Raw genomic sequence first — 25686 nt, 5'->3', positions numbered from 1 at the left:
CCCTCTAATTTTTTATCCATTGGATCTGAAAAAGCACAGCTATCCTCTACCGGGATAGTGGTACGCTTAGCTAAAGTAGAAACTGCTCCCTCCACCTTAGGGACCGTTTGCCATAAGTCCCGAGTGGTGGCGTCTATTGGAAACATCTTTCTAAATATTGGAGGGGGTGAGAACGGCACACCGGGTCTATCCCACTCCTTAGTAACAATTTCAGTTAATCTCTTAGGTATAGGAAAAACGTCAGTACTCGCCGGTACCGCAAAGTATTTATCCAACCTGCACAGTTTCTCTGGTATTGCAACGGTGTTACAATCATTGAGAGCTGCTAAGACCTCCCCTAGTAATACACGGAGGTTCTCCAATTTAAATTTAAAATTTGAAATATCTGAATCCAATCTGTTTGGATCAGAACCGTCACCCACAGAATGAAGCTCTCCGTCCTCATGCTCTGCAAGCTGTGACGCAGTATCAGACATGGCCCTAGTATTGTCAGCGCACTCTGTTCTCACCCCAGAGTGATCACGCTTGCCTCTTAGTTCTGGTAATTTAGACAAAACTTCAGTCATAACAGTAGCCATATCATGTAATGTTATCTGTAATGGCCGCCCAGATGTATTAGGCGCCAAAATCTCACGCACCTCCCGGGCGGGAGATGCAGGTACTGCCGCGTGAGGCGAGTTAGTCGGCATAACTCTCCCCTCGCAGTTTGGTGAAATTTGTTCACATTGTACAGATTGACTTTTATTTAAAGTAGCATCAATACAGTTAGTACATAAATTTCTATTGGGCTCCACCTTGGCATTGGAACAAATGACACAGGAATCTTCCTCTGAGTCAGACATGTTTAACACACTAGCAATAACTTGCAACCTGGTTATAATCTTTTTTAGCAAAAACGTACTGTGCCTCAGAGAGGTACTAAACGATTAAATGACAGTTGAGATAATGAACTGAAAAACAGTTATAGCATCAAACTTTAAAACAACACAACTTTTAGCAAAGGTTTGTTCCCATTAGTAAAATATCAATAATTAAATTTGACATAAAAATTACAGAGTAACGTTTTTATTCACAGTCAATATGAAATTCTCACAGCTCTGCTGAGAGAATATACCTCCCTCCAAAGAAGTTTGAAGACCCCTTGAGATCTGTCAGAGATGAACCGGATCATGCAGGAAATATAAGAGTAGCTGACTGGAAATTTTTGATGCGTAGCAAAGAGCGCCAAAAACGGCCCCTCCCTCTCATACACAGCAGTGAAGAGAAACGAAACTGTCACAATTAAAAGCAAACAACTGCCAAGTGGAAAATAATGCCCAAATATTTATTCACTCAGTACCTCAGCAATGTAAACGATTCTACATTCCAGCAAAAACGTTTAACATGATAAATACTAATTAAAAGGATTAGTGACCTTTAACAGAGTAGTTCCGGTGAAATACCATCCCCAGAATACTGAAGTGTATACATACATGTCATTATAACGGTATGGCAGGATTTTCTCATCAATTCCATTCAGAAAATAAAAACTGCTACATACCTCAATGCAGATTCATCTGCCCGCTGTCCCCTGATCTGAAGCTTTTACCTCCCTCAGATGGCCGAGAACAGCAATATGATCTTAACTACTCCGGTTAAAATCATAGTAAAAAACTCTGGTAGATTCTTCTTCAAACTCTGCCAGAGAAGTAATAACACGCTCCGGTGCTATTGTAAAATAACAAACTTTTGATTGAAGTCATAAAAACTAAGTATAATCACCATAGTCCTCTCACACATCCTATCTAGTCGTTGGGTGCAAGAGAATGACTGGGACTGACGTAGAGGGGAGGAGCTATATGCAACTCTGCTGGGTGAATCCTCTTGCATTTCCTGTTGGGGAGGAGTTATATCCCAGAAGTAATGATGACCCGTGGACTGATCACACATAACAGAAGAAAGATAAACTTAGGTAGGCTCAAACTGATTTCTAAAACCGTTAAAAAACGCCTCTTAGCTCAGAGCATTTCGAAGGTTTTTCACAGTTAGACAGAACTAGTTCATGTGTGTCATATAGATAACATCATGCTCACTAACGTGGAATTATTTAGGAGTCTGCACTGGTTGGCTAAACTGCATGTTTGCCAAAAGCACTGAGGTAAGGGGGCAGTCTGCACAGGCTTAGATACAAGGTAATCACAGAGGTAATATGGGTATTAAAGGGACATGATACACTCATTTTTTCTTTGCATAAATGTTTTGTAGATGATCTATTTATATAGCCCATAAAGTTTTTAAAAAAAATAAATGTATAGTTTTGCTTATTTTTAAATAACATTGCTCTGATTTTCAGACTCCTGACCAAGCCCCAAAGTTTTATGTGAATACTGTCAGCTACCTTCTCCAGCTTGCTGCTGTTTGTGTAAAGGGTCTTTTCATATGCAAAAGAAGGGGGAGGGGGGGAGTGTCTTATTTGCCATTCACAGTGGGCTTTCCAGCTACCTTTTCAACAGAGCCAAACTGACAGCTTCTAAGTAAGTTTTTAAACAGTTTTATACTGGATTTTTATATCAGTATCTGTGCATCGGATTCTTTATAGTAGTGTCTATTACATGCAGTTATATGAAAATGAGTGTATACTGTCCCTTTAATATAACAGTGTTGGTTATGCAACACTGGGGAATGGGTAATAAAGAGATCTATCTTTTAAACAATAAAAATGCTGTCCTTTTAAAGAATATTTAACAATATATGTTTGCAAACATGTTTCTAATTAATACTATAATATCCCTTTAAGGATTTATTTTGGTTTTACATCTATATTTGTAGATACTTTACAAAATTAAAGGGACATTATTTTTTTTTAAACTTTTTTTTTTAAACACTGAATTATTAACGCTGCAGAATGTGTTGCTGCTCTGCAAATAACTGATAATAATAATGCTTTGAACCACACTTCCCTAGAGAGTTTTCAAAATGCTACAGATTGCCTGCATCAACTATTTGATTTGTAGCTTTTGCAGGTTACAGACTTTGCTTTTCGGCTTCCTAGGGAGTGTACGACAAGCAGAAGTTTAAAACAAAAGGAAGAGGCGATTCATTTAATTTCAAGAAACCACCACCACAATTTTTCATTACAGAAGCATTGTAAATATATCTCATGGCATAAATAAAAAATGTTAAAATATATCAACACCATTTTTCCCTTTGCTACTGCAACAATCATTTTACTTGTAAAGAAAAAAAGGAATGTGGAGTAGGTGGCAAATGGACAGTAAAGTGAAAATTAAGCTTTCTTGATTCAGACAGAACATGCAGTTTTAAGAGACTTTCCAATTTACTTCCATTAATAACCCCTTTGATGTACAAGACGAGGCGTTCTCGTCATGCACATCTCTACCTGTAGGCGCATGATGAGCCCTTCTCTTTAGGCAGGGGGATAGCTGATTAACGCATTAGGATTTTTTAAATGTTTTTTGGGTGGGTTTTATTTTTAGATTAGGGCTTTTGGGATGAAAAAGAGCTAGATGCCCTTTTAAGGGCAATGCCCATACAAATGCCCTTTTCAGGGCAATGGGGAGCTTAGGTTTTTTTAGTTAGGATTTTATTTGGGGGGTTGGTTGTGTGGGTGGTGGGTTTTACTGTTGGGGAGGTATATGTATTTTTTTTTTTACAGGTAAAAGAGCTGATTTCTTTGGGGCAATGCCCCGCAAAAGGCCCTTTTAAGAGATATTGGTAGTTTAGTTTAGGCTAGGGTTTTTTTTTTATTTTGGGGGGGCTTTTATATTTTGATAGGGCTATTAGATTAGGTGTAATTAGTTTAAATATCTGATCTTTTCTTTTTTTATTTTGTGTAATTTAGTGTTTGTTTTTTGTAATTTAGGTAATTGTATTTAATTAATTTAATGTATTTAATGTATTTAATTGTAGTGTAATGTTAGGTGTTAGTGTAAGACAGGTTAGGTTTTATTTTACAGGTAAATTTGTATTTATTTTAACTAGGTAGTTAGTAAATAGTTAATAACTATTTAATAACTAATGTACCTAGTTAAAATAAATAGAAACTTGCCTGTAAAATAAAAATAAACCCTAAGCTAGATACAATGTAACTATTAGTTATATTGTAGCTAGCTTAGGGTTTATTTTATAGGTAAGTATTTAGTTTTAAATAAGGAATTATTTAGGTAATGGATAGTAGGTTTTATTTAGATTTCTTTTACTTATATTAAAGTTAGGGGGTATTTGGGTTAGGGTTAGACTTAGGTTTAGGGGTTAATAAATTTAGTATAGTGGCGACAACGTTGGGGGCGGCAGATAAGGGGATAATAAATGTAGGTAGGTGGCGGAGATGTTAGGGGCAGCAGATTAGGGGTTAATAATATTTAACTAGTGTTTGCGAGGTGGGAGTGCGGCGGTTTAGTGGTTAATATGTTTATTATAGTGGCGGCGATTGGGGTTAATAAGTATAATGTAGGTGTCGGAAATGTCGGGGGAAGCAGATTAAGGGTTAATAAGTGTAAGATTCGGGGTGTTTAGACTCGGGGTTTATATTAGGGTGTTAGGAATCAATGGGGCTGCGTTAAGGAGCTTTAGGCTGCTTTTTTGCAGGTGTTAGACTTTTTTCAGTCGGCTCTCCCCATTGATGTCTATGGGGAAATCGTGCATGAGCAGGTAAAACCAACTCACCGCGGCTTTCAGCAGTGCTGGTATTGGAGTGCGGTATGGAGCTCAATTTTGCTCTACACTCACTTCTTGCCTGTTAACGCTGGGTTTATGAAAACCTGTAATACCAGCGCTGTAGGAAAGTGAGCGGTGACAATAACGTGCAAGATATTACCGCAACCCTCATACAGCAAAACTCGTAATCTAGCCGTTTGTATTTTATTCTTATGATTTAATTGTTATTTACTATAAAACATTTGAATAGTAAAAACCCCTTTATCAGTAAAAAAAAAATATATATATATATATATATATATATATATATATATATATATATATATATATATATATATATATATATATATACCCAGAAATGTCTTACCTCTTATACCTGTTTGTAGCAGTCCTTACAGTTTCCTAAACAAAAGAAACAAAAAAAAAAAATAGTTGAAAATCACTTTTCTGGAGAAAGTAGCTATAAAAAAATAAAAAATAAAATGTGCATCAATATTATACAAAGGACAGCAGACTCCCCTCCCTGATTTTGAGTTTATTTTGTCTTCAATACTAAGCAAATGTTATTTGGTTTTATATAAGCAGCTATTTTTAAATGTGTAGAACAAGAAAAATTAGACATTTTAACTATAAGTGCAATTCTGTCTTTCAAACTATTAAAAGGACAGTCTAGGCCAAAATAAACTTTCATGATTCAGATAGAGCATGTAATTTTAAACAATTTTCCAATTTACTTTTATCACCAATTTTGCTTTGTTCTCTTGGAATTCTTAGTTGAAAGCGTAACCTAGGAGGTTCATATGCTAATTTCTTAGACCTTGAAGGCCACCTCTTTTCAGAATGCATTTTAACAGTTTTCCACCACTAGAGGGTGCTAGTTCACGTATTTCATATAGATAACACTGTGCTCGTGCACGTGAAGTTATCTGGGAGCAGGCACTGATTGGCTAAACTGCAAGTCTGTCAAAAGAACTGAAATAAAGGGGCAGTTTGCAGAGGCTTAGAGACAAGATAATCACAGAGGTTAAAAGTATATTATTATAACTGTTGGTTATGCAAATCTGGGGAATGGGTAATAAAGGGACTATCTTTTAAAACAATAAAAATTCTGGTGTAGACTGTCCCTTTAATCATTGGAAAAATGTTTTTTTCTTTCCAGAAATTAAGTATTCCTAATAAAGTAATACCTAAAACGCTACCTTAAAGGGACAGTAAACCCCCTTGTAATTACAAAATATTTCTGTTGTGTTGCTATAGAATAACGTCAGCCAAGTGTGATTTTTTTTTTTTTTAACAAAATTATTTTTCAGTAGCCAAACTCCACCCACTATTTGCCTTATTTGGAGTAGCCAAGCTGGACTTTTGGTCTGCAGACAACAAGCTAGTCATAAAGTTATTATAAAAAGTGCACAGTTTTGTTATCTGCTGAAGCCAATTAGAAACAGACATTTCAAGTTCTCAGAATCAGAAATTGCTCAATTTTCAGATCTAAATTGCATGAATGGTGGAAAAGATCAAATATGAAAATATATTGCAAAGTTGTTTCATTACACACTAAACTTTTTATATAAAAAATCTCAAGGTGTTTACCGTCACTTTAAATAATATAATTTTAAAGGTGCTAGATTGTTACACAATAGCTGCAATTACACATTACGTTTTATTTTAAAGCTGTTTAAATTGATATTGAAAGAAACCAATTCTAGTTTGTACAGAAATGGTCCCTAGGAACACACCTCCTTAAAGGGACAGTAAACATTGTTTTTTAAAACACGGTTTTACATTTTTAAAGGTCCAGTACAATCTTTACTACACAAACTTTTTATGCAGAACTTACCCCCCTGAATTTGTAATAAGACCCAATCAGTGCTGACTCCTAGGTAACTCCATGGGCGTGAACACAATGTTATCTATATTGCACACATTAACTAGTTGTGAAAAGGTGAGATGAGCCCTCTAGTTGTGAAAAGATGTCAAAATGCATTCAGATAAGAGATGGCCTTCAGGGATAAGAAATTAGCATATGAACCTGCCTAGGTTTAGCTTTCACTTAAGAATTCACTTAAGAGAACAAAACAAAATTGATAATAAGATAAAAGTAAATTGGAAAGTTGTAAAACTTTCATGATTCAGATAGGGCATGTAATTTAAAATTTTGACTAGACTGTCCCTTTAAGCTATGTGGATACCTAATATAATATATATAGAATATAATATATATTCTCTTCCACATATAATTATTTTAAATAAATCCTTAAAATTATTATTTTTTTTTTTAATTTTCACATTCTTTGCCAGTTATGCACTACAAACAGATTATTAGATTGTGCAATTTAAAAAATGTATTCATTTTTTGGGGTTTACAATGATCTTAATATCCTAACTCCAAAGATAAAAATCTAAAAATATCCCTGAATCAGCATGTAAAAGAATACAAATTATGGTGGAAAATATGCATCGGCTGAAACCATAATCTAAATTAACCAGCCAAACTAGTATATGCCAAACGCATTTTGTTTCTAAAATCTAGAGAAAAACAGCTTAATCGTGAACATTTTTACCACAGTAATTTCACAAAATGCTCACAACTGCGACAGACGAACCAAAATAGCAAAATACTGAGACTGCTAACATTTCATATATCATGAAAACACATATTTCAATTCTGAAAGTAAACTCTATTATAAGAATGTTTCAAGAGACACTCAAAACACAATTGAACTTTCATGGTTCAGATAGAGCATGCCATTTTATACAACTTTCAAATTTACTTCCATTAAGAAAATGTGTCTTTTTTATATTTAGACTTTTTGAGTCACGAGCTATTACTGAGCATGTGCAAGAATGCACAGAATATACGTATATATGCATTTATTGGCTGAAGACGGTCACATGATACAGGGGGAGTGGAAATAGACATAACTTTGAAATTTGTCAGAATAAAATCTACTACTCATTTGAAGTTCAGACTAAGTGATATTGCATTGACTTTTTATCATGCATCTGTTGATGATGCAATTATACCGCATTTACTGGTCCTTTAACAAAATGTGCACAGTCTTTATATTTACACTTTTTGAGGCATCAGCTCCTACTGAGCATGTGCAAGAATTCCCAGACCATACGTATATGCATTTGTGATTGGCTGATGGCTGTCACGATACAGGAGGAGTGGAAATAGACATAAATTTGAAATTTGTCAGAAAAAAATCTACTACTCATTTGACGTTCGCACTAAGTGCTATTGTATTGTATTGTTATCATGCTACTAGGTCCCTCAGAGTATTTTAGAAATGCAAAATTTAGCTTAAAGGGACAGTCTAGTCAAAATTAAACTTTCATGATTCAGATAGGGCATGCAATTTTAAACAACTTTCCAATTTACTTCTATTATCTAATTTGCTCAATTCTTTAGATATCCTTTGTTGAAGAAATAGCAATGCACATGTGTGAGCCAATCACACAAGGCCTCTATGTGCAGCAACCAATCAGCAGCTACTGAGCATATCGAGATATGCTTTTCAGCAAGCGATATCAAGAGAATGAAGCAAATTAGATAATAGAAGTAAATTAGAAAGTTGTTTAAAATGACATGCTCTTTCTAAATCACGAAAGAAAAAAAATTGGGTTTCATGTCCCTTTAAGAGCTGTTTATGTAGCTTTGCAGATTTATGGATGTGGAAGAGAGATACCTATATTGCAATATAATGCTCAAAAGAAAACTTCCAAAGATTTAAAAAAGTCCATTGAACGTTTGATCATCAGTCCCTAAATGTAGAGAAGAGAATGAACCGAACAACTCAGATTAACAATGGGTATACTGCCTTTCTCTTTGCAGACAACTAAGAGGTAGGTAGCCAGTAGATAATTTAGGTTTGCATAAAGGGAACCCAATGCTCCTGGGATTCAAGTTTAGCTATGCTCAGATTGGCTACAAACCGAACTAAGAATGAGGGACAGACTCTAGTAGGGTCAATTTAAATGAGGTAAAAGGGACATGGAGCAGTTTTGTCCACCCCCCTCCTGGGTGAGAGGATTCTTCATTTAGTGACCATAAACTGCAAGACAAAAATGTATTTTTTTATTGTAGTGTTTATAACACACAGAAAGATTTAGGACTAGAGAGGCCATAAGAAGAGATTCCTATCTCTCCCAGCTTATTTTCACTGAGACCGCTACTTTGTTGTTATTTGTAACCAAGAAGATAACTTGGAATGGATCAAGAATACTTTTACTGTGGGAAATATTTGGTATTCAAGCTTTTGTATATTTCTTTCATGCCAGAAGTGATAACCAGTACATTTTAATCCGAAACGACAATAATCAGGCCTGCAAATAATGACTACAAATTAAGACTAAATGACCCTAAACTACTGTGTATTTAACCCCCGCAAAGTAGTTAAACACTCAGTAGAAGTGCTGTTCGGGACTCGAGAAATACTGCTGGTCCCATGCGGAACCAGCTGCTGATTTAATCAGTAGACTTAGTCGTACAACTCAGATGTGCAACTAGTACTGCTGACTGGAGCAGCAGTGCTTTCCACTGAGGACTCATCAGTGCTCTATGGGCCCTGATCAGAACTTCTTTGTGTTTTAATACACAGGGGTTAAATACACCGAAGTGCAGGGTCGATAGTCTTAAAATAATGAATTAGAGTATTTTTTCACCATTATGGCCCTTTAAATTATTATTTAGAAATTATTATGTAAAATAATGGCTGGTCTATCCATTTATTATGTTCAAATGTTCATTGGCATATTGAATGAAAAAAAGAATGAAAAGTGAATAGGTGGTAAGGAAGTTAGTATATGAGCTTTTTGTTTACATAATTCAACATTCATTTGCTAATATTTCAGCCATCATGTATTTCTAAATCTGAATTATTATGTAACAAGTTCGGCTCCTGCTACATTTTGCATTACATTTCTTCCCTTGGGCATCAAAGAGCATTTAGAAAGGGTTTGCAGTTGTGCTGTTTTCAAAGCTTTTCCTCCCATTTCATGCATCTGCATGCAGAGTTAATAAAACGAGTACAACACCGAAGGGAGCAACTCATCAGACATTTATCCTTCTTTTAACACCCGTGTCTTATTTCATTTGTCAAGTAAATATTCTAAATACATTTTCACATTTCTTCAAATATTTGATATATTGGATTCTTAACCATAAGAAATGGATTTACACCAACAATATAAATACGTAGGCTATCACAAACAAAAGATCCTTTTGTTCTCTTACGTAAAGCAGAAGGAAGACACAGATCAATAGTAGCAAACTCCAGTAGTGAAGGTTTGGGCATATTACATATATTACAAGGAAAATGAATGTACTATATTTTGAATTTACACTATATTTCCACTTACTATACACTTCAAATTGCTATAGGACACTCGCCAGAGCAACACTAGAGATGTTACTACAATGAAATACTGCAACACAATGAAATGTTAAAAATGTAAATAGCAAGATAAGCTGTATGCCTTACATAACTGTTCAACCCAGGATTTCCATTTATCTCTCTGCTTATCATATGGAACTGTGCTAAAGGATTAAGTTCCAAAATTGCGGAAACACGGTTACCATGCAAGAGAGGGCTTTTACAGATCCGCCAACTGTAGGTCTGATGTTCCTTAATCACCTTGTAACAGTAAAAGACTAGTACTACTTGACATTGCCTTTGCAAAAATGCAAACCATATATGGGCTCCCTAAGATAACCAGTGATCTGTTCTGTTACAGGAGTGACAGGTAGCTTGGGAAAAACAAACAAACTATGAGCTGCAACCTAAGAAAAAGATAATCTACTGGATGGGAATATGGAACTAAAATGGATTTAGATCTAGGGCATAATGAACACACAAATAAAGAAGGGACGTCTTGCAATAAGTAAAAGCTAAAAAACATAATTTATGTAAGAACTTACCTGATAAATTCATTTCTTTCATATTAGCAAGAGTCCATGAGCTAGTGACGTATGGGATATACATTCCTACCAGGAGGGGCAAAGTTTCCCAAACCTCAAAATGCCTATAAATACACCCCTCACCACACCCACAAATCAGTTTAACGAATAGCCAAGAAGTGGGGTGATAAGAAAAAAGTGAGAAAGCATAAAAAATAAGGAATTGGAATAATTGTGCTTTATACAAAAAAATCATAACCACCACAAAAAGGGTGGGCCTCATGGACTCTTGCTAATATGAAAGAAATTAATTTATCAGGTAAGTTCTTACATAAATTATGTTTTCTTTCATGTAATTAGCAAGAGTCCATGAGCTAGTGACGTATGGGATAATGACTACCCAAGATGTGGATCTTTCCACGCAAGAGTCACTAGAGAGGGAGGGATAAAATAAAGACAGCCAATTCCGCTGAAAAATAATCCACACCCAAAATAAAGTTTAAATTTTATAATAAAAAAACTGAAAACATAAGCAGAAGATTCAAACTGAAACAGCTGCCTGAAGTACTTTTCTACCAAAAACAGCTTCAGAAGAAGAAAACACATCAAAATGGTAGAATTTAGTAAAAGTATGCAAAGAAGACCAAGTTGCTGCTTTGCAAATCTGATCAACCGAAGCTTCATTCCTAAACGCCCAGGAAGTAGAAACTGACCTAGTAGAATGAGCTGTAATCCTTTGAGGCGGAGTTTTACCCGACTCGACATAAGCATGATGAATTAAAGATTTCAACCAAGATGCCAAAGAAATGGCAGAGGCCTTCCGACCTTTCCTAGAACCGGAAAAGATAACAAATAGACTAGAAGCCCTTCGGAAATTCTTAGTAGCTTCAACATAATATTTCAAAGCTCTAACTACATCCAAAGAATTCTTAGGATTAGGACATAATGAAGGAACCACAATTTCTCTACTAATGTTGTTGGAATTCACAACCTTAGGTAAAAATTCAAAAGAAGTTCGCAACACCGCCTTATCCTGATGAAAAATCAGAAAAGGAGACTCACAAGAAAGAGCAGATAATTCAGAAAACTCTTCTGGCAGAAGAGATGGCTAAAAGGAACAAAACTTTCCAAGAAAGTAATTTAATGTCCAATGAATGCATAGGTTCAAACGGAGGAGCTTGAAGAGCCCCCAGAACCAAATTCAAACTCCAAGGAGGAGAAATTGACTTAATGACAGGTTTTATACGAACCAAAGCTTGTATAAAACAATGAATATCAGGAAGATTAGCAATCATTCTGTGAAAAAGAACAGAAAGAGCAGAGATTTGTCCTTTCAAGGAACTTGCAGACAAACCTTTCTCCAAACCATCCTGAAGAAACTGTAAAATTCTCAGAATTCTAAAAGAATGCCAGGAAAAATGATGAGAAAGACACCAAGAAATATAAGTCTTACAGACTCTATAATATATCTCCCTAGATACAGATTTACGAGCCTGTAACATAGTATTAATCACAGAGTCAGAGAAACCTCTTTGACTAAGAATCAAGCGTTCAATCTCCATACCTTTAAATTTAAGGATTTGAGATCCTGATGGAAAAAAGGACCTTGCGACAGAAGGTCTGGTCTTAACGGAAGAGTCCACGGTTGGCAAGAGGCCATCCGGACAAGATCCGCATACCAAAACCTGTGAGGCCATGCTGGAGCTACCAGCAGAGCAAACGAGCATTCCTTCAGAATCTTGGAGATCACTCTTGGAAGAAGAACTAGAGGCGGAAAGATATAGGCAGGATGATAATTCCAAGGAAGCGACAACGCGTCCACTGCTTCCGCCTGAGGATCCCTGGATCTGGACTGATACCTGGGAAGTTTCTTGTTTAGATGAGAGGCCATCAGATCTATTTCTGGAAGTCCCCACAGTTGAACAATCTGAAGAAATACCTCTGGGTGAAGAGACCATTCGCCCGGATGCAACGTTTGGCGACTGAGATAATCCGCTTCCCAATTGTCTATACCTGGGATATGAACCGCAGAAACTAGACAGGAGCTGGATACCGCCCAAACCAGAATTTGAGATACTTCTTTCATAGCTAGAAGACTGTGAGTCCCTCCTTGATGATTGATGTAAGCCACAGATGTGACATTGTCTGTCTGAAAACAAATGAACGATTCTCTCTTTAGAAGAGGCCAAGACTGAAGAGCTCTGAAAATTGAACGGAGTTCCAAAACATTGATCGGTAATCTCACCTGGTGAGATTCCCAAACCCCTTGTGCCATCAGAGACCCCCACACAGCTCCCCAACCTGTAAGACTTGCATCTGTTGAAATTACAGTCCAGGTCGGAAGAACAAAAGAAGCCCCCTGAACTAAACGATGGTGATCTGTCCACCACGTCAGAGTGTCGTACAATTGGTTTTAAAGATATTAATTGAGATATCTTCGTGTAATCCCTGCACCATTGGTTCAGCATACAGAGCTGAAGAGGTTGCATGTGAAAACGAGCAAAGGGGATCGCGTCCGATGCAGCAGTCATAAGACCTAGAATTTCCATGCATTAGGCTACCGAAGGGAATGATTGTGACTGAAGGTTTCGACTAGCTGATATCAATTTTAGACGTCTCTTGTCTGTCAAAGAGTCATGGACACTGAATCTATCTGGAAACCCAAAAAGGTTACCCTTGTCTGAGGAATCAATGAACTTTTTAGTAAATTGATCCTCCAACCATGATCTTGCAGAAACACCACAAGTCGATTCGTATGAGATTCTGCTAAATGTGAAGACTGAGCAAGTACCAAGATATCGTCCAAATAAGGAAATACCACAATACCCTGTTCTCTGATTACAGACAGAAGGGCACCGAGAACCTTTGTAAAAATTCTTGGAGCTGTTGCTAGGCCAAACGGCAGAGCCACAAACTGGTAATGCTTGTCTAGGAAAGAGAATCTCAGAAACTGATAGTGATCTGGATGAATCGGAATATGCAGATATGCATCCTGTAAATCTATTGTAGACATATAATGCCCTTGCTGAACAAAAGGCAGGATAGTCCTTACAGTTACCATTTTGAATGTTGGTATCCTTACATAACGATTCAATATTTTTAGATCCAGAACTGGTCTGAAGGAATTCTCCTTCTTTGGTACAATGAAGAGATTTGAATAAAACCCCAGCCCCTGTTCCAGAACTGGAACTGGCATAATTACTCCAGCCAACTCTAGATCTGAAACACATTTCAGAAATGCTTGAGCCTTCGCTGGATTTACTGGGACACGGGAAAGAAAAAATCTCTTTGCAGGAGGTCTTATCTTGAAACCAATTCTGTACCCTTCTGAAACAATGTTCTGAATCCAAAGATTGTGAACGGAATTGATCCAAATTTCTTTGAAAAAACGTAATCTGCCCCCTACCAGCTGAGCTGGAATGAGGGCCGCACCTTCATGTGGACTTAGGAGCTGGCTTTGATTTTCTAAAAGGCTTGGATTTATTCCAGACTGGAGATGGTTTCCAAACTGATACCGCTCCTGAGGATGAAGGATAAGGCTTTTGTTGGAACGAAAACGATTATTTGACCTGAATTTACCTTTAGACTTTTTATCCTGAGGTAAAAAAGTTCCTTTCCCTCCAGTAACAGTTGAGATAATAGAATCCAACTGAGAACCAAATAATTTATTACCCTGGAAAGAAAGGGAAAGCAAAGTAGACTTAGAAGACATATCAGCATTCCAAGTTTTAAGCCACAAAGCTCTTCTAGCTAAAATAGCTAGAGACATATACCTGACATCAACTCTAATGATATCAAAGATGGCATCACAAATAAAATTATTAGCATGTTGAAGCAGAATAATAATGCTATGAGAATTATGATCTGTAACTTGTTGCGCTAAAGCTTCCAACCAAAAAGTTGAAGCTGCAGCAACATCCGCTAAAGATATAGCAGGTCTAAGAAGATTACCTGAACACAAATAAGCTTTTCTTAGAATGGATTCAATTTTCCTATCTAAAGGATCCTTAAAGGAAGTACCATCTGCCGTAGGAATAGTAGTATGCTTAGCAAGAGTAGAGACAGCCCCATCAACCTTAGGGATTTTGTCCCAAAACTCTAATCTGTCAGATGGCACAGGATATAATTGCTTAAAACGTTTAGAAGGAGCAAATGAATTACCCAAATTATTCCATTCCCTGGAAATTACTTCAGAAATAGCACCAGGAACAGGAAAAACTTCTGGAATAACTACAGGAGATTTAAAAAACTTATCTAAACGTTTAGATTTAGTATCAAGAGGACCAGAATCCTCAATTTCTAATGCAATTAGGACTTCTTTAAGTAAAGAACGAATAAATTCCATTTTAAATAAATATGAAGATTTATCAGCATCAACCTCTGAGACAGAATCCTCTGAACCAGAAGAACCACTATCAGAATGATAATGTTCATTTAAAAATTCATCTGAACAATGAGAAGTTTTAAAAGACTTTTTATGTTTACTAGATGGAGGAATAACAGACATAGCCTTCATAATGGATTTAGAAACAAAATCTCTTATGTTATCAGGAACACTCTGAGTATTAGATGTTGACGGAACAGCAACAGGTAATGGAACTTTACTAAAGGAAATATTATCTGCATTAACAAGTTTGTCATGACATTCAATACAAACAACAGCTGGAGGAACAGCTACCAAAAGTTTACAGCAGATACACTTAGCTTTGGCAGCTCCAGCACCAGGCAGCGATTTTCCAGAAGTATCTTCTGACTCAGTTGCAACGTGGGACATCTTGCAATATGTAATAGAAAAAACAACATATAAAGCAAAATTAATCAAATTCCTTAAATGACAGTTTCAGGAATGGGAAAAAATGCCAGTGAACAAGCTTCTAGCAACCAGAAGCAATAAATAATGAGACTTAAATAATGTGGAGACGAAAGTGACGCCCATATTTTTATTTTATTTTTTAGCGCCAAATAAGACGCCCACATTATTTGGCGCCAAAAATTACGCCACATCCGGAACACCGACACTTTTGGCGCAAAAGAACGTAAAAAATGACGCAACTTCCGGCGACACGTATGACGCCGGAAACAGAAAAAAAATTTTGCGCCAAAAAAGTCTGCGCCAAGAATGACGCAATAAAATGAAGCATTTTCAGCCCCCGCGAGCCTAACAGCCCACAGGGAAAAAGTCAAATTTTAAGGTAAAAAAAAAATGATTGATTCAAATGCATTATCCCAAATATGAAACTGACTGTCTGAAAATAAGGAATGTTGAACATCCTGAGTCAAGGCAAATAAATGTTTGAATACATATATTTAGAACTTTATAAAAAAGTGCCCAACCATAGCTTAGAGTGTCACAGAAAATAAGACTTACTTACCCCAGGACACTCATCTACATGTTGTAGAAAGCCAGACCAGTACTGAAACGAAAATCAGTAGAGGTAATGGTATATATATATATATATATATATAAGAGTATATCGTCGATCTGAAAAGGGAGGTAAGAGATGAATCTCTACGACCGATAACAGAGAACCTATGAAATAGACCCCGTAGAAGGAGATCATTGAATTCAAATAGGCAATACTCTCCTCACATCCCTCTGACATTCACTGCACGCTGAGAGGAAAACTGGGCTCCAACCTGCTGCGGAGCGCATATCAACGTAGAATCTAGCACAAACTTACTTCACCACCTCCATAGGAGGCAAAGTTTGTAAAACTGATTTGTGGGTGTGGTGAGGGGTGTATTTGTAGGCATTTTGAGGTTTGGGAAACTTTGCCCCTCCTGGTAGGAATGTATATCCCATACGTCACTAGCTCATGGACTCTTGCTAATTACATGAAAGAAAACTTTATTCGACATCCAATTTAAAAAAAAACGAAGGTGAAGCATACCAGGTATAACATACACATCGGGTGCAGCACAGAGTGGCTTACGTGTTTCGGCTCGTAGCCGTAGTCACAGCCTGCGGTGACTGAGTTACACATACATTTAAAAAGGGTGCAATGCTTCCTCATTGGTTAAAATTGAGATACGCCCAAATTAATGTTAACCCCCAAGGCAGAACATACAGTGATCTGAGATGTCATCACAGAAAATGCAGCATGTCTGCAGAAAGAACAGGAGACATGCAGGAATTGTTAGAGCTTGAACTTTGTAGTGCTGCTCCACATTAGACAGTTCTCTTCAAACAGAGCTGTGCTCTGGCTGCACTGTGTAAGTTTTCCTTAGCACAGTGCATACAGAGCAAAGTGCTGTTTGAAGTGAGCAGTCAAATATGCAGTAGCGCTGTAAAGCAGCAGCGTATTGCTTGTTGACTTGCTCTCAGATAATTCTTTTTCAAACCCGCACCCTAGCCTTTCCCAATCTACAATGCTGTTTATTCTGAATGTAAGTTATTAGTATGAGCTTTGCATCTTTTTTATTACTACATTTCTATGTTAGACCAAGAGAAAAGGAAACAGATTTCAAGAGACATTTTAAATTTTTCTTTTTTTGAATGCAGTTAATTTGCAATGCAATTATAAAACTTTAAAAATTGCTTTATTCTTCAGTTAACCAATACATTGCAATTGAACTGGTGCCTTAGTGTAACTGTCTAATATAAAATGTATTTATTTTTTAAAAATGACCTGCAGAAAATTTCTCACTAAAAAAATCTCATCGCAGAAAGTGAAGAAAAGTTCTGCCTGTGGGATGTTAACCAATCATTACTTTTTGAATACTCTGATGCAAGGAACAGTGTGGCTAATTTCATAATTTATAGAAGAGCAGCTTAGGTAACAATGTAATGCATAACAATATACATTGAAACAATATACACGGAAACGCTAAAATAGGGCACACAGTAAATTACCAATACATATTTATAGACATACAGATGATCAAAAACAATGTGAGATTGGATAACTGGAGTTAGGGGAGGTATGTTCTAAGGACAAATGAATGACTGTATAGAGACACTAGGGAGCTGATCTATCTCCATGATGGATTCTATGACATTCTGAACAGTTTTATGTCGTAGGTCTTTAACGCATATCATAATAAAAACATAATTTATGCTTACCTGATAAATTCCTTTCTTCTGTAGTGTGATCAGTCCACGGGTCATCATTACTTCTGGGATATTACTCCTCCCCAACAGGAAGTGCAAGAGGATTCACCCAGCAGAGCTGCATATAGCTCCTCCCCCCTACGTCACTCCCAGTCATTCGACCAAGGACCAACGAGAAAGGAAAAGCCAAGGGTGAAGTGGTGACTGGAGTATAAATTAAAAAATATTTACCTGCCTTAAAAACAGGGCGGGCCGTGGACTGATCACACTACAGAAGAAAGGAATTTATCAGGTAAGCATAAATTATGTTTTCTTCTGTTAAGTGTGATCAGTCCACGGGTCATCATTACTTCTGGGATACCAATACCAAAGCAAAAGTACACGGATGACGGGAGGGATAGGCAGGCTCTTTATACAGAAGGAACCACTGCCTGAAGAACCTTTCTCCCAAAAATAGCCCCCGATGAAGCAAAAGTGTCAAATTTGTAAAATTTGGAAAAAGTATGAAGCGAAGACCAAGTTGCAGCCTTGCAAATCTGTTCAACAGAGGCCTCATTCTTGAAGGCCCAAGTGGAAGCCACAGCTCTAGTAGAATGAGCTGTAATTCTTTCAGGAGGCTGCTGTCCAGCAGTCTCATAAGCTAAACGAATTATGCTACGAAGCCAAAAAGAAAGAGAGGTAGCGGAAGCTTTTTGACCTCTCCTCTGCCCAGAGTAAATGACAAACAGAGAAGACGTTTGTCGAAATTCCTTAGTTGCCTGTAAGTAAAATTTTAGAGCACGGACTACATCCAGGTTGTGCAGTAGACGTTCCTTCTTTGAAGAAGGATTTGGGCATAAAGAAGGAACAACAATCTCTTGATTGATATTCCTGTTAGTAACTACCTTAGGTAAGAACCCAGGTTTAGTACGCAGGACTACCTTATCCGAATGAAAAATCAAATAAGGAGAATCACAATGTAAGGCTGATAATTCAGAGACTCTTCGAGCCGAGGAAATAGCCATTAAAAATAGAACTTTCCAAGAGAACAACTTTATATCAATGGAATGAAGGGGTTCAAACGGAACGCCCTGAAAAACATTAAGAACAAGGTTTAAACTCCATGGTGGAGCAACAGTTTTAAACACAGGCTTAATCCTGGTCAAAGCCTGACAAAAAGCCTGGACGTCAGGAACTTCTGACAGACGTTTGTGTAACAGAATGGACAGAGCTGAGATCTGTCCCTTTAATGAACTAGCAGATAAACCCTTTTCTAAACCTTCTTGTAGAAAAGACAATATCCTAGGAATCCTAACCTTACTCCAAGAGTAACCTTTGGATTCACACCAATATAGGTATTTACGCCATATCTTATGGTAAATCTTTCTGGTAACAGGTTTCCTAGCCTGTATTAAGGTATCAATAACTGACTCAGAAAACCCACGTCTTGATAAAATCAAGCGTTCAATTTCCAAGCAGTCAGCTTCAGAGAAGTTAGATTTTGATGTTTGAAGGGACCCTGTATCAGAAGGTCCTGTTTCAGAGGTAGAGACCAAGGTGGACAGGATGACATGTCCACCAGGTCTGCATACCAAGTCCTGCGTGGCCACGCAGGTGCTATTAGAATCACTGATGCTCTCTCTTGTTTGATTCTGGCAATCAATCGCGGAAGCAACGGGAAGGGTGGAAACACGTAAGCCATCCTGAAGTCCCAAGGTGCTGTCAGAGCATCTATCAGGACTGCTCCTGGATCCCTGGATCTGGACCCGTAACGAGGAAGCTTGGCGTTCTGTCGAGACGCCATGAGATCTATCTCTGGTTTGCCCCAACGTCGAAGTATTTGGGCAAAGACCTCCGGATGAAGTTCCCACTCCCCCGGATGAAAAGTCTGACGACTTAAGAAATCCGCCTCCCAGTTCTCCACTCCCGGGATGTGGATTGCTGACAGGTGGCAAGAGTGAGACTCTGCCCAGAGAATTATCTTTGATACTTCCATCATAGCTAGGGAGCTTCTTGTCCCTCCCTGATGGTTGATGTAAGCTACAGTCGTGATGTTGTCCGACTGAAACCTGATGAACCCCCGAGTTGTCAACTGGGGCCAAGCCAGGAGAGCATTGAGAACTGCTCTCAATTCCAGAATGTTTATTGGCAGGAGACTCTCCTCCTGACTCCATTGTCCCTGAGCCTTCAGAGAATTCCAGACGGCACCCCAACCTAGAAGGCTGGCGTCTGTTGTTACAATTGTCCAGTCTGGTCTGCTGAATGGCATCCCCCTGGACAGATGTGGCCGAGAAAGCCACCATAGAAGAGAATTTCTGGTCTCTTGATCCAGATTCAGAGAAGGGGATAAGTCTGAGTAATCCCCATTCCACTGACTTAGCATGCACAGTTGCAGTGGTCTGAGGTGTAAGCGTGCAAAGGGTACTATGTCCATTGCCGCTACCATTAAGCCGATTCCCTCCATGCATTGAGCCACTGACGGGTGTTGAATGGAATGAAGGGTGCGGCAAGCACTTTGAAGTCTTGTCAGCCTGTCCTCTGTCAGGTAAATCTTCATTTCTACAGAATCTATAAGAGTCCCCAGGAAGGGAACTCTTGTGAGTGGAACGAGTGAACTTTTCTTTTCGTTCACCTTCCATCCATGTGAACTTAGAAATGCCAGCACTAACTCTGTATGAGACTTGGCAGTTTGAAAGCTTGAAGCTTGTATCAGAATGTCGTCTAGGTATGGAGCTACCGAGATTCCCCGTGGTCTTAGTACCGCCAGAAGAGCACCCAGAACCTTTGTGAAGATTCTTGGAGCTGTAGCCAATCCGAATGGAAGAGCCACAAACTGGTAATGCCTGTCTAGGAAGGCAAACCTTAGGTACCGATAATGATCTTTGTGAATCGGTATGTGAAGGTAAGTATCTTTTAAATCTACAGTGGTCATGTACTGACCCTCTTGGATCATAGGTAAAATTGTCCGAATAGTCTCCATCTTGAACGATGGAACTCTTAGGAATTTGTTTAGGATCTTTAAGTCCAGGATTGGTCTGAAAGTTCCCTCTTTTTTGGGAACCACAAACAGATTTGAGTAAAACCCCTGTCCCTGTTCCGATCGTGGAACTGGATGGATTACTCCCATTAACAAGAGCTCTTGTACGCAGCGTAGAAATGCCTCTTTCTTTGTCTGGATTGTTGACAATCTTGACAGATGAAATCTCTCTCTTGGAGGAGAGTATTTGAAGTCCAGAAGGTATCCCTGAGATATTATCTCTAGCGCCCAGGGATCCTGAACATCTCTTGCCCAAGCCTGGGCGAAGAGAGAAAGTCTGCCCCCCACTAGATCCGATCCCGGATCGGGGGCCCTCAATTCATGCTGTCTTAGGGGCAGCAGCAGGTTTCCTAGTCTGCTTGCCCTTGTTCCAGGACTGGTTAGGTTTCCAGCCTTGTCTGTAGCGAGCAACAGCTCCTTCCTGTTTTGGTGCAGAGGAAGTTGATGCTGCTCCAGCTTTGAAATTACGAAAGGAACGAAAATTAGACTGTCTAGTCTTGGCTTTGGCTTTGTCCTGAGGCAGGGCATGGCCTTTACCTCCTGTAATGTCAGCGATAATCTCTTTCAACCCGGGCCCGAATAAGGTCTGCCCTTTGAAAGGTATATTAAGCAATTTAGACTTAGAAGTAACATCAGCTGACCAGGATTTTAGCCACAGCGCCCTGCGTGCCTGAATGGCGAAACCTGAATTCTTCGCCGTAAGTTTAGCAAGATGTACTACGGCCTCCGAAATGAATGAATTAGCTAGTTTAAGGACTCTAAGCCTGTCCGTAATGTCGTCCAGAGTAGCTGAACCAATGTTCTCTTCCAGAGACTCAATCCAGAATGCCGCTGCAGCCGTGATCGGCGCAATGCATGCAAGGGGTTGCAATATAAAACCTTGTTGAACAAACATTTTCTTAAGGTAACCCTCTAACTTTTTATCCATTGGATCTGAAAAAGCACAGCTATCCTCCACCGGGATAGTGGTACGCTTAGCTAAGGTAGAAACTGCTCCCTCCACCTTAGGGACCGTTTGCCATAAGTCCCTTGTGGTGGCGTCTATTGGAAACATTTTTCTAAATATCGGAGGGGGTGAGAACGGCACACCGGGTCTATCCCACTCCTTAGTAACAATTTCAGTAAGTCTCTTAGGTATAGGAAAAACCTCAGTACTCGTCGGTACCGCAAAATATTTATCCAACCTACACATTTTCTCTGGTATTGCAACTGTGTTACAATCATTCAGAGCCGCTAACACCTCCCCTAGTAATACACGGAGGTTTTCCAGTTTAAATTTAAAATTTGAAATATCTGAATCCAGTCTGTTTGGATCAGAACCGTCACCCACAGAATGAAGTTCTCCGTCCTCATGTTCTGCCACCTGTGACGCAGTGTCTGACATGGCCCTAATATTATCAGCGCACTCTGTTCTCACCCCAGAGTGATCACGCTTACCTCTTAGTTCTGGTAATTTAGCCAAAACCTCAGTCATAACAGTAGCCATATCCTGTAATGTGATTTGTAATGGCCGCCCAGATGTACTCGGCGCTACAATATCACGCACCTCCCTCTGAGCGGGAGATGTAGGTACTGACACGTGAGGCGAGTTAGTCGGCATAACTCTCCCCTCGTTGTTTGGTGAAATTTGTTCAATTTGTACAGATTGACTTTTATTTAAAGTAGCATCAATACAGTTAGTACATAAATTTCTATTGGGCTCCACTTTGGCATTGCAACAAATGACACAGGTATCATCCTCTGAATCAGACATGTTTAACACACTAGCAAATAAACTTGCAACTTGGAAATACAATTCAATTAGAATAATATTAAAACGTACTGTGCCTTTAAGAAGCACAGAAGATCTATGACAGTTGAAAATTAATAAATTGAAACAGTTATAGCCTCAATCCTTGTAAACAACACAACTTTAGCAAAGGTTTAATCCCATTAGCAAAGATAACAAATTCTGAAAGCAGGAAACAAATTACAGAATAAACGTTTTTTATCTCAGTCAAACTATAATTCTCACAGCTCTGCTGAGAGAAATTACCTCCCTCAAAATAAGTTTTGAAGACCCCTGAGCTCTGTAGAGATGAACCGGATCATGCAGGGAATACAATGAGTTGCTGACTGAAATATTTGATGCAGTAAAAGCGCCAAAAAAACGGCCCCTCCCCCTCACACACAGCAGTGAGGGAGAACAGAAACTGTCAGAAAAACAGATTAAGCAACTGCCAAGTGGAAAAATAGTGCCCAAACATTTATTCACTCAGTACCTCAGTAAATGAAAACGATTTTACATTCCAGCAAAAACGTTAAACATAATCTCTAGTTATTAAACAGCTTTATGTATTTCTTACAGTGTAATTCTAGTGAAGTACCATTCCCCAGAATACTGAAGTGTAAAGTATACATACATGACATATCGGTATGGCAGGATTTTCTCATCAATTCCATTGTCAGAAAATAAAAACTGCTAAATACCTCTATGCAGATTCATCTGCCCGCTGTCCCCTGATCTGAAGTTTACCTCTCCTCAGATGGCCGAGAAACAGCAATATGATCTTAACTACTCCGGCTAAAATCATAACAAAAACTCTGGTAGATTCTTCTTCAAACTCTGCCAGAGAGATAATAACACACTCCGGTGCTATTTTAAAATAACAAACTTTTGATTGAAGATATAAAACTAAGTATAATCACCATAGTCCTCTCACACATCCTATCTAGTCGTTGGGTGCAAGAGAATGACTGGGAGTGACGTAGGGGGGAGGAGCTATATGCAGCTCTGCTGGGTGAATCCTCTTGCACTTCCTGTTGGGGAGGAGTAATATCCCAGAAGTAATGATGACCCGTGGACTGATCACACTTAACAGAAGAAAACAAAACTCTACTGTTAACAAAATAAGCCTAGAACTATATAGGTTTCTGTGCTTTTTCAATAGCACACCAGGAAAAGGTGCTCAAATCACCATGGTGTATAGAACCAAAATAATGGACCAGAGGGGTGGAGGATCTGTTAGTCTTGAAAAAGTAAAAGTGTTCTCTGATTCTAGTGTTGACATCATGAGTAGTAAGCCCCACATAATGAATTTTACACTGGGTTCAACATATCAGGTACACCACATAGTTAGATGTACAGTTGAGACAAGTACCTATGTCATACTTCTTACTAGTCTTCACTGAAGTAAATGTCTTGGTCACCTGCACATGTTCAAAAGGTTTACACTTATGATTACCACATTTATACATCCCTGTGTGTCTTAACCAAGAGCTTCTTCCTGTCTGAGTGGATTTATGCATCTTATAGTAGGTAATAAGATAGATCCCAATGTTGGCGGTTTATCCTTTGGCGTTGAAGAGAGGCTTCAGTGAATGCCCATGCTGGAAAAGAGAGGTCTACACGCCGGATTACAGCTAAGTTGATACCCGTGACTACTTGTCTGTTAGAAGCATTACACCGAAGAAACAGAACTGAGTATTCTTTACTTCCTTTGACGTTGGAAGCTTGTGTATGCATGCACAGGGGGAGTCACCTCAGGCTAACGGTATAGTGTTAACTGTTGCATTTCCTTACCAGGACTTTCTCAACTCTCTTTTTTAAGCATAATGAACACATACACATATCCAGAGAAACAATCAATGTTGTATGTTCATCCTAAAATTGTGAAAACAAAAAATATGGTAATTTGATAAACCGGACCTTCTTTCTTTGTACCTCTTTATAGGTGCAAATAAAACACATGAATCTGTTCTGATTAAAGAATGGGAAAAAGGTCTTAAAGGGACACTGTACCCAAATTTTTTCTTTTGTAATTCAGAAAGAGCATGCAATTTTAAGCAACTTTCTAATTTACTACTATTATCAATTTTTCTTCGTTCTCTTGCTATCATTATTTGAAAAAGAAGGCATCTAAGTTTTTTTTGGTTTCAGTACTCTGGACAGCACTTTTTTATTGGTAGATGAATTTATCCACCAATCAGCAAGGACAACCCAGGTTGTTCACCAAAAATGGGCCGGCATCTAAACTTACATTCTTGCATTTCAAATAAAGATACCAAGAGAATGAAGAAAATTTGATAATAGGAGTAAATTAGAAAGTTGCTTAAAATGTCATGCTCAATCTGAATCATGAAAGAAAATTTTTGGGTACAGTGTCCCTTTAAGGTTCAGAAGATTGCAAGTAAAAGTCTCAACCTACAAACCAAAACATGAAACCATCAATTTTCTTTGGACTTCATTCATATAGGATTTCCGTACTTGCTAGTACCCAAATGGTTCCTATGAAAGGAAGACCTCTTGCTTTGAGCTGAACCACACACATAAGTAGTAGTAGAACCACACACATAAATACATGTCAAGTAGAGCTTGACATGTGTATTTAAATTTTTCAAAGGAACAATATCTTCCTGTCTATAAATCAGTCCAGATTGGAATGCATAGAAAGAACTGTTTGCATAAAAATGCAAGTGAAGTCTGTGTTGTGTGATTATTTAATTAGGTTTATAATGCTGTTTAGCAAATGTTTTTTTTTATTTAACTTAGTTTAATTATATATTCTGTGTTGTGTGATTATTTTATTAGGTTTATAATTATGTTTAGCATGTAAAGTCTTCATTTCAAAGCTTTAAAATAATGTATTAGGTCTTACTTATGACAATTTTGAGAGGGGCCTGGAACCTAACTCCCTCACTTCCCATTGACTTACATTATAAACTGGGTTTCAATTTACAACAGTTTCGATTTACAACCATTCCTTCTGGAACCTAACCCCGGCCACATTTGTGTACATTATTCTGGTTAACAAGGGAGCTAGAGAGTAAATATGTCTGGTTAGACCAATTATTATTAGACACAAACAAAATTATGTTTATAAGAAGAGGCTAAATATGGATTATCAATTATAGAAACAAAAACACCTTCTATTCTATGTGTGGTAGTAGGTTAATTCAATTATTGGAACAGACAATATAAGAATATTTAGGGGTAGATTTATCAAAGCCATTCTCCTTTAATTTCGTCCAAAATAGCTCATACGAACTGATCATCAAATTCATCAAAGCACTCTGCACCTA

At 38.1% G+C, this 25686-nt stretch overlaps 1 protein-coding gene across 1 annotated transcript in view; it reads right to left on the bottom strand.

Moving 5' to 3' along the window:
* PAWR (pro-apoptotic WT1 regulator) overlaps positions 1-25686 on the bottom strand; it is a 367225-nt gene that overhangs the window by 119076 nt on the left and 222463 nt on the right. Inside the window, exon 4 of the mRNA XM_053716759.1 lies at positions 5024-5058. Coding sequence (XP_053572734.1) covers positions 5024-5058 — 35 coding nt within the window. The remainder of the gene's footprint in view (positions 1-5023; positions 5059-25686) is intronic.

This window comes from Bombina bombina, chromosome 6 (assembly GCF_027579735.1).
Source record: "Bombina bombina isolate aBomBom1 chromosome 6, aBomBom1.pri, whole genome shotgun sequence".
Lineage (NCBI taxonomy): Eukaryota > Metazoa > Chordata > Amphibia > Anura > Bombinatoridae > Bombina > Bombina bombina.
The sequence above is the reverse complement of the archived record's forward strand: the minus strand, read 5'-3'. Positions and strand labels throughout refer to the sequence as shown.